Genomic DNA, 12,227 nt, shown 5'->3' on the forward strand with positions numbered 1-12,227 from the left:
CATGGGTGTTTTTTTCTTAAACATAGCTTTCCTCATCCTAAAAGACGGAACTCACTCTACAAATGTGACTTTTCAGTGGCACACTCATTTGCGTTTTCTCTTTCTGAACTGCTTGCTGTCTTTCTCGGGACGTTATCCCGTGGGCTGCAGTGAACGGTGACTTTCCCCAGGCTGTGCTGAACTTGCCCTAGTCGTTCCGACTTTGGGGCTGCTGAAATCTCCAAGGTGTGAAAGGCTTCTAGGGCACACCCCGGAGCGAGCGTCCAGTCGGGCATTTGGAATGAGAATGACGGGCGCCGTTCCGAGCCCGGGGTCTGCCCCCTCCTCCCGCCCGGCGTTTACAGTACTCTATTTACCAGCCCAGCTGGGCTCGCGCCCGCCCCGCCCACCCCGCGGGGATTGGCTGCGAACGCGGAAGGACCGAGCGCTCGCCCCGCGCCCGCGCCCGCCAATGGGAGCGCTCGCTCAGTCTGATGGACTCGCCGCCTTCCGCCAATGGAGACGAAGGGAAGACCGAGCGTGTGGCCCCGGCGAGGACGGATAAAAGCCGCCCCGCCGGGCTCGCGCTTCATTCTGAGCAGATCCTGGTGCCGAGCGCAGCCAGCTCAGCAGGCGGCGGCGGCGGCCTGAGCTCCAGGGCAGCCCGCTCCCTCCCGGTCTCTCCTTCCACTGCGGTCAGCATGAAAGCCTTCAGTCCAGTGAGGTCCGTTAGGAAAAACAGTCTGTCAGACCACAGCCTGGGCATCTCCCGGAGCAAAACCCCGGTGGACGACCCGATGAGCCTGCTGTACAACATGAACGACTGTTACTCCAAGCTCAAGGAGCTGGTGCCCAGCATCCCCCAGAACAAGAAGGTGAGCAAGATGGAAATCCTGCAGCACGTCATCGACTACATCTTGGACCTGCAGATCGCCCTGGACTCGCACCCCACTATTGTTAGCCTGCACCACCAGAGACCGGGACAGAACCAGGCGTCCAGGACGCCGCTGACCACCCTAAACACGGACATCAGCATCCTGTCCTTGCAGGTAAGACTGCCCCTGATGCCCTCTCTCTGCCGCCCCACACTCCAGCGATCGTCAGGGCTGTCACTAGTCGGTCCATTGTCAAGACCGTGACTTACACATGAGCTAATTAACTTTATTTTCTCAAAAATTGCTCTAGATCGAGCCGTGTGTGAAATCGCTAATAAGTTCTGACATGTTAATGCATGAGTCTGAATTGTAGCATAAACGTGTTTAAGGGAACTTGCTGTTCTGTAGAGTACTTTAATGATAATAATTTTAATACGAGATCCTTTCTCCTTAAGATTGTCTAACCTCGTGCCTTTTATCCTTTTCCTCTCCAGGCTTCTGAATTCCCTTCTGAGTTAATGTCAAATGACAGCAAAGCACTCTGTGGCTGAATAAATGGTGAGTGTTGCTTGTGCCTCTTAATATGTGTGTGTGTGTGTGTGTGTGTGTGTGTGTGTTGTGTGCTCGCACAAGTGCATGCGTTTTTTGTAATTTGCTTGGGCCATGTTGCTTGTGTATCTGCAAAATGTTTGATTTAGTAAACCCATGTTTATTTCACTGTGTGAAGGGCACTACCTTTTCTCGCCAGATGTGAAGGGGCTTGTCACTCTGCTTCCTCAAGATCACAGAACATTTTCCTTAGAAAAGAAAAGAAAAAAATGACACCAGTAACTTACCTTGGCGGTGGCTAAGGAGTGTCTATTGGCTTTTGTAGCGAATGCAATGCCCTGGTTCTTCCCACTATTCTCCAGTACTATGAGGTACTAACCTCCACTGTAATTAATCTTATCACCACAAATTCCATAGTGATCCTCCTTCCCTAAAACTGCAGTTCTCTGGGATTCTCTGGACTAGCTGAGGACTGCTACCCTGTGCCTTAGCCCCTTTGCTTTGGGATCGCAGACTTCCCTATCTGTTAACTAAAGGGCTGTTTTCAATCAAATAATTGTTACAAGAAGCAGACTGGCGCCTGTGAACACTGCTGTTGGAGATCCAAATAGGAGATTGGGTTGGGAAGTTTTTCCCTTGAGTCTCTGCTATTTTCATGTTTAATTTGTGCTGTCTTGAGGCCCAGTGTGTGCGTTGCATCTGGACGCCAGGGTTTGCCCAATCTCCCAGTGTTTGGTTAAATGTTCAAACTGTGGCTTCCTCGGCGCCAGTCTGCCGGCCTCTGCCCTTGGGTTACATTCTCCTAAACATGCCTTTCTCTCCCGATCTTTTGCAGGTGTTCATAACTTTTTTTTTCTTTTTATTCTTTTTTTTTCTTTTTGCACAACAGCAACAACAAATCCACAGGATCTTTTAAGGCGCTGAACTTATTTTTCAACCATTTCACCAGGAGGACAAATTGAATGGACCTTTTTAAAAAGAAAAACAAATGGAAGGAAAACTAAGAATGATCATCTTCCCAGGGTGTTCTCTGTCCTGGACTGTGATATTCGTTATTTATGAAAAAGACTTTTAAATGCCCTTTCTGCAGTTGGAAGGTTTTCTTTATATACTATTCCCACCATGGGGAGCGAAAACGTTAAAATCACAAGGAATTGCCCAATCTAAGCAGACTTTGCCTTTTTTCAAAGGTGGAGCGTGAATACCAGAAGGAGTCAGTATTCAGTTACTTAAATGAAGTCTTTTGGTCAGAAATTACCTTTTTGACGCAAGCCTACTGAATGCTGTGTATATATTTATACATAAATATATATATATATATTGAGTGAAACCTTGTGAACTCTTTAATTAGAGTTTTCTTGTATAGTGGCAGAGATGTATATTTCTGCATTAAAAGTGTAATGATGTACTTATTCATGCTAAACTTTTTATAAAAGTTTAGTTGTAAACTTAACCCTTTTATACAAAATAAATCAAGTGTGTTTATTGAATGGTGATTGCCTGCTTTATTTCAGAGGACCAGTGCTTTGATTTTTATTATGCTATGTTATAACTGAACCCAAATAAATACAAGTTCAAATTTATGTAGACTGTATTAAGATTATAATAAAATGTGTCTGAAGTCAATACCTGAATTCTGAATTATTTTTAAGGTCTCTTGCTCTGTCCGTGGCTGTTCTCACTCTCATCATTTGATCGAACCCCTTCTTCCTCTGCTGCTCACACCTGGGGACTTGCGTGCAGAGAATGTCCTTATCACATGTGTGATCAGTTCCAGCACCTTGGAGCAAAGGATTGCTGCTACTGTTTAGGAGAATTGATGGGTACTGGGAAGGCGGTACACCCAAAAGTTTTCAGTTAGTCCTCAAGGGACAACTTGATTCTGTGCTGTGGGGCAGAATTTAAGAATGAGTTGTGGGCCCTGGCTCCTACGGGTTAGGTCACCCAAATGTGGGATCTAGGGAGACAGTAGGTGTGAAGGCCCCTCGGAATAGGTGAAAGTGCTCCTTCCTCCGAAAGCATCCGCTCCCCGGAATTCTGGGTCTCACTGTTTGTCGGTGGGAATTCGGCTGCACCCCGGCCCTGCAGTCAGCAGCCTCCTTGGGCCTCCCCTGGCCCTCTACCTGTAGCTCACCCAGGCTGGGCCGGCTTCTTTCCCAGACTGACAACTTAAAGCGCCCTTCACCCTTCGCTGCCGCCCTGGACCGTAACGGAAGGAGGGTGGGGAGAGAAAGGCCGTCCAAGTCAGGGAAGTGGACAGCGGCTGTTCCCTCCCCGCTCGGGTGGCGACATTGGGACCTTCGAGTATGTATGAAACTCTGGTAGGTGATTAGAACCCGCGTGTTTATGTTCCGTCCCGCGGCGAAACGACTGGGGGGGGGGTCTGGAAGGCTGGTGCGAGGAGGACACCTGGGGAAGGAAGCGGCGGGTCCAGGGCGGGGGTGTACGATCTCACCTGGAGCCACTTTCTCGCCCGAGCAGGTGTTTGGGTGGCGCCACCGAGTCTACCCGGCGGCGTTGGCGTTTCCTGGCCCCTGACACCGAATCCATCACTGCGGGGGAGGGGAGCGGCGGCCAGGGCCTCGCCGCGCTCGGGACCGGCCGGCGGGCGGCTGCGGGCCACCGGGGCTCGGACCCCGCGCCGTACCGCACCGCGGGGTGATCGGGGTGATCGCGGTTGGCAGTCACACCCCAGGGAAGCGGGCTGTGGCCGCCGCACCTGGGCAGCGGGGCCAGGGCCCATGTAGGCCGCCCTCTAGACCGGTCACCTGTGATCCCGCCACCTGTCGCCAGCTGCTGGCCCAGCACGACCCGCCACCCTGCGCGCTGGGGCCCTGCGGGACGGGCGCAAGAAGTGCGAAGACAGGTCGCTGCCGGGCCCCCTGTCCTTTCCTCCGGGCCGGAGGCAGACGCCAGCCCCTCGTCGCCCCCGTCCTCGGGGACCCGCGCATAGTCGGCTCGAACCGATGGAGTCAGTCCGCGGCCGGGAGCCTAGAACTCGGGGCCTCGGGGCCGCGGGGCGGGGCGGGCGCCGGACACAGTTTGCAGCGCTTGGACCACGACCTAGAGTTGCGCAGCCGAGGACAAGCGGCACCTTTGGGGGCACTCTCCTGCGCGGAGCTCGCACGCCCTTCAAGGGTCTCTCAGTGGAGGCCGGGCGCCACCTGCTGGCCGGCGTGAGGACCGCGGCTCGCCGCTCTGTCCTGGTGGGCCTCGGGGTCTGGGCGCTGCGACCCAGGAACACCGCGGGGCGAGCGCCAGGGCAATGCAACTTCCAAAACTGACACGGTCACGGAAGGTCGCGTCTCTAGCGCGTGGACAGTCATTTCCACCTGCCGCTCTCATCTTTTTACCACCTCAGAACCGGGGTGGGACCCCCTTGGCAAATTCACACCCACTAGTGACAGTAGATGCTGTCCTGGATTTTGAAAAAAGTTCAGACAGGATGCTGGACCTTAAAGAGATGGACATTGGAGCGTGGGGGTAGATAAACTGTGCGGTCAGAAGAAGGCAGGCCAGGTCGCTTTCCCTTCTCTTCCCTTAAGTTTGTATCTAATCTTTTTTCTCAGTTTTTTCATGACATTAACCAGAATCTCCAATGTTTGTTATTGGAATGGGGGTGAGTGGGCGCCCTTTTCTTATTCTAAATCTTAATGAAAATATGTCAGTTTTTCTCCGTGTGGGGAAAAACATACATTTGTTTATTGAATTTGGGGAGAACCCTTCAATTGCTAGGTTGGTTTGGGGTTGAGAATTTTACATTATAATTTGAGGGTGAATTTAGTAAAATTATTTTACTGCATTTGTCAATATTACTTGTCTCTGATAGATTACACTGATTTTTCTGCTGCTAAGAGATTTATGAAAGAATTCTTACTTGAACATGATGTAGTATTACTTTTTATGTCCATTTTGTATTCTATTCCAATTATTTTATATGAATTTTAGAAATGAACTGATTTATTTTCTTGAACTGTCCTTATCTGGATTTAGAATGAAAATCACACTAACCTCAAAGAATAAATGTATAAGTCAGTTTACATTTGTTTTTAGTTTTTGAAGCCATGGCTAACTCCTTAGAAGTAAGCAGATGTGTAGTCTCTTCATTTTATAGAGACTGTACTCAGATATACAGTGAGGGATCCATTGCATACTGCCAGGTAGTAGACAAACTAACTCAGTCCCCAGCTGTTTCCAGAATGTAGGAGGAGTTTCCACATACAGGGCAAAGATGTGCAATCTTATAGAAAACAGTACTCTTGTCAATAGCCAGCTGCTTTGTGAGAGCTTTTGAAACTCAAGGATAGTCATGTATGTATGGGCCCTCCACAGTTAGGGGCACAGCCCTGGACTATCCAAATCTCCTTTAGCTTGACCCACCACACATTATTCCAGTTGCTGATGAATTTCGCTGCTAGAGAAGGTGCTCCAGGATTTGGGTGTCTTTCTGGATGAAAGATGCCTGGACTTCACCTGGACCTTGGATGTCTTTGTTTCATCATAAAGAAAATTTCGGCCAAAGGAAACAAGATAAGCTGAGAAGACAAGCAGCAGGCATTTGGTTTAGTGCCAACCACTGAAGCAGGCACATGGACAGTACCACCCAGGGTTGCAAGAGGAAGGGGATTTTCCAGAGGATACACATAAAGAGACAAAAGAGAGTCATGAGTGAGCAGAGTGCACAGAATTTGTGGCAGTCCTGGGCGAGGATGCTGCACTCAGTAAAGGGGACTTTGGCAAACAGGAATCAGGGTCAAGATTTTGCAACCTTGTGGAACAGGGATTCGAACTGAGACCACCAACAGGACCTCTGAAGGTCTGAGATCTCAATTATAGACTAGGAGGAAGAACCTCACCCACAGGAAGATGGTAAGGAATTCAATATCCTGAGCGCAGGGTAGGAACAAAAAGGCCTCTTTTCAAATTTATAACCATAGATCTGCCCTTATGGTGGATGGAGATGCAAATATATACTACTTACTGGTTTAGAGAAATTCCTTTAATGGTAAATTAACATAAAAATGGGTTTCTGACTGGTGACAAAGCTCCCTGGAGAGAAATGTCCTCACTCCAGGCCACACAGAATGCTCACAGTCAATGGCTGAGGGACAATGATTTACAATTCAAAACCTAACAGACAATGGAAACAAGTTACTGTGTAAGAGAATCAGTAGATACAATGGAGCGAAAGATTAGAAGTCAAAGAACTACAAAGACTCTAAGAGCAACAAAAATGAGTAGAGAAATTAAACAAAACAAAAAAGGTCACAAGGTACTATGTAAAAAGAATAGGAAGATTTGGAAATGAATAAAGTAGAAGTGATATAATTTTTGAAATTAAAAATTCAATGAAAATGTTAAAACTCAGTTTAAAGGGCTGGAATTGTGGCTGATTAGTAGAGTGCTTGCATAGCGTGGGTGAGACACTGAGTTTGATCCTCAGCATGACATAAAAATAAATAAAATAAAGGTATTGTGTCCATCTACAACTCTTTTAAAAAGTTTGAAAACTACTGAAGAGAGAATTAATGAACTGGAAAAGGCTTCTGAGAAAATTACCCAGAATACAGCACAGAAAAATAACAGAAAGTTATCACATGTAAGAGGTCAAAGAGAAAGGCACAAAGGATAGGAAGAGGAGGGTTAACACATGAGGCAGATTTTGCCCAAGGTCTCAGCAACAGAAGGGCGTTCATCACGGCTAGCAACTTGATCGATGGACACTCCGCTCTTAAAAGCTCTTAGTCAAGCTAATACTCCACAGCAAGACCACACAAGTCCAACTGCACAATCAACAATGGGCAAGAAGTAGTAAGAGTGTGTAGACAAAGTCATGCAGGAACCTTTATAAATACAAAATAAAAGAGTCAACTTCACTCGTAAGGTGACTATAAATGGTAATAACAGGAAATATCAGTTCTTACCTAACACAGTGACAGAAGTCCAAACTTTGACAAGATACTACTGACAAACCTAGAGAAAACAATCTCCAATATTGTTTTAAATATATATATATATACATATATTTAGTTGTTGATGGGACTTTATTTAATTTATTTATTTAAATGCAATGCTGAGAACTGAACCCAGTGCCTCACACTTGCTAAGCAAGCGCTCTACCACTGAGCCACAACCCCAGCCTTTCAATATTGCTAATGGGACATTGCACAACCAATATGCAGAAGAATGTGATATCTAGCAAAATTACATATGCATTTATTAATTGACCCAGCTGCCTAGGAATCTACCCCAAAGTTACATTTGTAAAAACTGACATATGGAAGAGCTTGCCAATAAACGGGCGACCTGTTATCTACCTCAGCCCCTGCTACCTCTCTTAGACCTATATAAACACACAGCCTTTTGTAATAAAGCGGAACCTCTCCGGTGATCTGTGTCGTGTGGTGTCTCCCATTCGTAGTGCGGTGCGGCGTCTTACAGTGCCCAGCAAAGCCAGAGTGGGGCTCTCCCAGGCCTTCTGCCCGGCTTCTCCAGCAAGCCAGTGTGTCCTCAAAGAAGCAGAGGCTGGGCACCTACAAGAATCACAGATGAAATGACCAAATGTGATAGCAGAGGGACTGATTTGGGCTCCTGCACTCTGAATGGACCTGGTTTTCTATTTGAATGCGGGCCTGGGGGTTCATTAGATGATGTTCAAGACTCATTGTCAGGTGTGAAATTGGCATTCTAAGATGCATCCTGAGTATCTTCAAGAGGAATGACGCACTCTCTAGCATTCACTTTAAAATATCTCAGAAAAAGAAAAGAGGGGTAAGGATAGATGGGCAGAGACAGCAAGTGCTGCTACTGTCGCCACCGAGCCGCGGCCCACGGGGTGCTTGCTCACTCTGCTTTCAGATGTGCTTGGAATGTTCAGTAAAGTAAATCAGAGGACAACAAAGCAAACCCACCCCATGCCCACTCCCTCCGCTGCCCCTCTCTACCAGGGCTCCAGCCTCCCTCAGCGCTGTAGCTCCTCATGGGCCCCCTCTAGGCTGACCTTAAATTGCAGGGCATGGACCTCCCACTCTCACGGCTCTGAGCTGTCTCCGCCCCCACTGGGACCTGTGCTGGGCCACCCGCATGGGTCTCACCATTTGGCCACACAGAAAAAGCCCTTCCTTGCCTGGCCCCGCTGCCATTCAAGGAGGCCGTTCCCAGCCACAGGAGCCCTGCAGGCCTCTTCTCAGGATGCAGGCTTAGGTGGACACGGGTCTCCACCTGGAAATAGCCATGAACTTTGTTTTATAAACACGGTCTTCTAAATAAGCTCTAAATAAGTCGCATCTGCTCTGGAGGAAAGTTCTTGAAGACGCACATAGTTCTTCAACTCTTTATGGCTCAAAAAACCCTAGAGAGCAAAGCAAGCCACAGAAAGGGAGAGGCCACTCTTCTGGTTCTAATTTTACCAGAGTTTGCCAAAGCCTATCACAAAAAAGAAAACTCATAAAAAATGTCAACTGAAAATTTCATTCCCTAAAGTAAAATATTTAAAAGAGTGAAAAATCTCAAGTTTAAATTTAATCCAAACTTATTGAGTCAATCCAATTTAAAAATGTCTTGACTGGGAAGGAAATTTCTGGGTGGATTTGTCAAGCCCTGGTTCTGTGCCTGACGGTGGCTTCTGAGAGTCATCTCAATATGAGCACACGCCCCAGGTCCTGTCCCACGGGCTTCCTCTGCGGGAGGATCCCAAATCACAGAGGGCAAAGAAGAAGAAGATGGGACTCAACCCTGTAAAGTGTCATGACGGAACAAAAAGACAACGTCAACAGAGAAACAGAAACCAAACCCAAGTGTCAGAGTTCCAAAGTCAGTGACCAAAATGAAGAATCCTCCCCTCCCCTTATCCACGGCTTTACTTTCCAGTTTCCATTAGCCATTCCAAACATCAAGTGGAAAGTTCCAGAAATAAACTATTCTTAAGCTTCAAATCACTTTTACTGTAGTCTGTGGTCGGACTTGTTCTATTTTATTGGTAGTTAATCACATTTATAAGTCAAACTTTATCACACGTATGTATAGGATAGATAGGGTTCTGTAGTATCGGCAGCTCCAGATGCCCACAGGTCACCGGGGTCGTGGAAGGCACCCAGGGAGGACAATGGAGACCATGCATCAAGACTCTGCTGATTCTTTTCGCTGGAGACCTTACTATCTGCAGGAAGGAAACACCCACCCTCGGAGGCCACTCCTGCCCGCACGCTCTGGTGTGTCCACTGATTTTCTGATCCATTTATTCAACATAGTCTATCAGATGCCTCTCGCACAGTGCTTCGCCACAGCAGCCGGGCCAGCAGGATCCCTGTCCCAGGGGCTCACGTTTCAAAAGCAGGAGATGGCCATGAGCAAGTTAAGTATGACGTGTGCATGTGCGTGTGCGTTGGGGTGGTCAGTGCTCTGAGGAATTGAAGCAGGGAGCCAGGGAGCGACCTTGTCTCCAAGCCCGCCCTCTGTCCTAGACCTGAGGTGCAGGAGCTCTGCGGGCCTCTGCCAGGAGCAAGCAAGCGGGCAACCCTGGGGTCCCTCAGGACACGGGCTGCTGCTGCTTTATTTCCTGGGACTTCCATCTAGGGGCTCCCAGGAGCCCCACCCGGTACTTCTTCACCCTGGCCTTGCTATGGCAGCACCCAATCCAGACCGCAGTCTTTCTAGGACTCAAGGAGTTGGCCTAGTGACTGCACTGGTCCCAGACTCCAGCACTAGCCCAGCAGCACCCATTTATCATAGTACCTGGCCCCAGGCCCACGGGGCCTCCTTACCCTTCCCACTTTAATAATTCCCCCTTACCCCTTGTTGCCCAGCCCTGGGGTTGGAAAGGCTTCCTGCAGAGTTCCTCTCTGATACCTTAAAGTGCTCTTTCAGTTGCCTAGTTAACACTTTATACTTAGTTAACAATTGTATTTAATGACCTGCCTAGCACAATAGAGGTCATTAAAGCAGACTTGAACAAGACTTTAGGGGCCAAACCACCTGAATAGGAACAGGAATCCGGCATCAGATACAGCAAGTGGAAAGGCCCTGAGGCACAGTTTGCCTGAGAAGTTCAGCACAGAGAGAAGGCCAGGGGCTACCGCCAGGCAGTAAAGACAGAGTGATTGAGAAAGAAAAGACAGGAACAAGAAGCCAGCCCGCAGGCCACTCTAAGAGCTTCAGCTTCTGTGCCTGCAGGAGTTGTAACTGTTGGAGAGTTTTGAACAGAGAGAAATGGAATCAAACTAATAAGCAGCCAAATTTCTCTTGTTTCTTATTCATAATTCACACACAATTCATATTCTTGGTTTAATAACAATATGAAAGATAAGTTGTCAAAATTGCAACACCCAAGCATCACATTACAAAATCTCCATCACGACCTGTTTCATTGCAACAAGTTTGCCTCGACTGACATGAAGGATTTATAATCAAAGAAATGAAGAAAACTGCACGTGCCCCACAAGTTCTTGGCCACGTTTGGCACAATGGACAGTTTGTCAGTGCTGTTTTAGGGATCTCTGTATCAAAGGACGAAGTAAAATGAACACACTTGTCAGAAGAACTTGCTAAGCAACAATACAGGCTGTTTCTGTGGAGGGAGTGGAAGCCACGCTTACCAACCCATAGACTCTCGGCAAGACGGACCGTGTTATTAACCAGTAGATAAACTTTGTTTGCGCAAACCTTGCATATTAGGCAAATGTGTTTTTACATCTGATTTGGATTGTTTCTCTTAGTATTTTAGTAACTGTAATTACTATATTGCAATGAGCCTAAAGTCGAATGTCTCATTTATAATACATTTCTATTGTTACTCCAAAATAATCTTTCTCAAAACTTCTTCCCTTTCCAAAATATGTATTTCCAATTTTAAAATTTCTTACAGTAGTATTCTCCTACCTTTCATTTTGTTATTTACCTGCAAGGTTGTATAAGTCTGTTTTTGTTAAATATATGCACGTTTTTTATGTATGTGAAGAAAGAGGACTCGGGGCAGGAGCAAGCTACGGCTGGAGAAAAGTATTTTTAAAAATTAACTATGGCTCCTCTGTTCAGGGTGGCTGGGTGATTTTCATTTTCAGGATTTTCACCAACACACAGTATTTTGTAATCAGCAAATGTTTCCTTCATGACAATCAGCTACAAGCACTAACTGGCTGATTGATGAAGCGATGTTAAGGCGACCGCTATGTCCCCAGAATCACCATCGCATGCCTCTTTTGTCCTTCACAGATTTATTCTGGCTAGTCAGAAAGTGCCAATGCTCATCCAGGATTTATACTCACTCTGTCAAGAGAAAAAGTGGAAGGCTACAGAGTCTCTGTTGTGGAGCCCGTCATTCTGCGTCAGAGAGCAGGGCTCACCTCCACACGGTCCTTAGGGCTGAGAGCACAGAGGCCGCAGCACGCCAGGGCAGGCACTGAAGCACCGGTGGTCAGAGTGGACCAGCACCTCCCAGCCACAGGCCCAAGGAATTAGAGGCTCTTGGCACCCAGGACATGAGGGAATATGGCAGCGGTTGCCAGGGTAGGATGAGCGTGGTGTCCGTCTGGGCCGAGCCTCCTCTGTTGGCCAGCAAACTCTTGCACACACACAGGAGGAGGGACAGCCCCGAGAGCTGGGAGGGCCATCAGTCCTAATCCTGGGGTCAGCTGGGCTCAGACACAGGAGCTGGCTAACCGAGGTCCTCACCTGAGTTTTCTAGTTGTGTAAAGGTCCCAACCAAGATGGATTCAACCTTTCTTTCCAGAATAATCTAGAGCCAAAGTCCATACTTACTGTGCAATCGCCAGCCCTGCACAGAGTATTCAGAGCTGTCTTGAGAAACCCGCCCTGTGTGAAGCACGC

General features: G+C 47.8%; 1 protein-coding gene across 2 annotated transcripts; it reads left to right on the top strand.

Moving 5' to 3' along the window:
* The first annotated feature begins 561 nt into the window (after positions 1–561).
* On the top strand, positions 562–2,893 carry Id2 (inhibitor of DNA binding 2). 2 transcript variants are annotated; one of them, XM_027937782.2, is made up of 3 exons: positions 562–1,028; positions 1,349–1,412; positions 2,239–2,893. In XM_027937782.2, exons 1-2 carry the CDS (start codon positions 681–683, stop codon positions 1,403–1,405), a joined length of 405 nt encoding a protein of 134 aa, XP_027793583.1. In that variant the 5' UTR covers positions 562–680; the 3' UTR covers positions 1,406–1,412; positions 2,239–2,893. The 2 variants fall into 2 exon arrangements, with proteins under 2 accessions (XP_027793583.1, XP_027793582.1); XM_027937781.2 differs by having other exon boundaries at positions 2,293–2,893.
* The last annotated feature ends 9,334 nt before the right edge of the window (positions 2,894–12,227 follow it).

This window comes from Marmota flaviventris, chromosome 14 (genome assembly GCF_047511675.1).
Source record: "Marmota flaviventris isolate mMarFla1 chromosome 14, mMarFla1.hap1, whole genome shotgun sequence".
Classification (NCBI taxonomy): domain Eukaryota; kingdom Metazoa; phylum Chordata; class Mammalia; order Rodentia; family Sciuridae; genus Marmota; species Marmota flaviventris.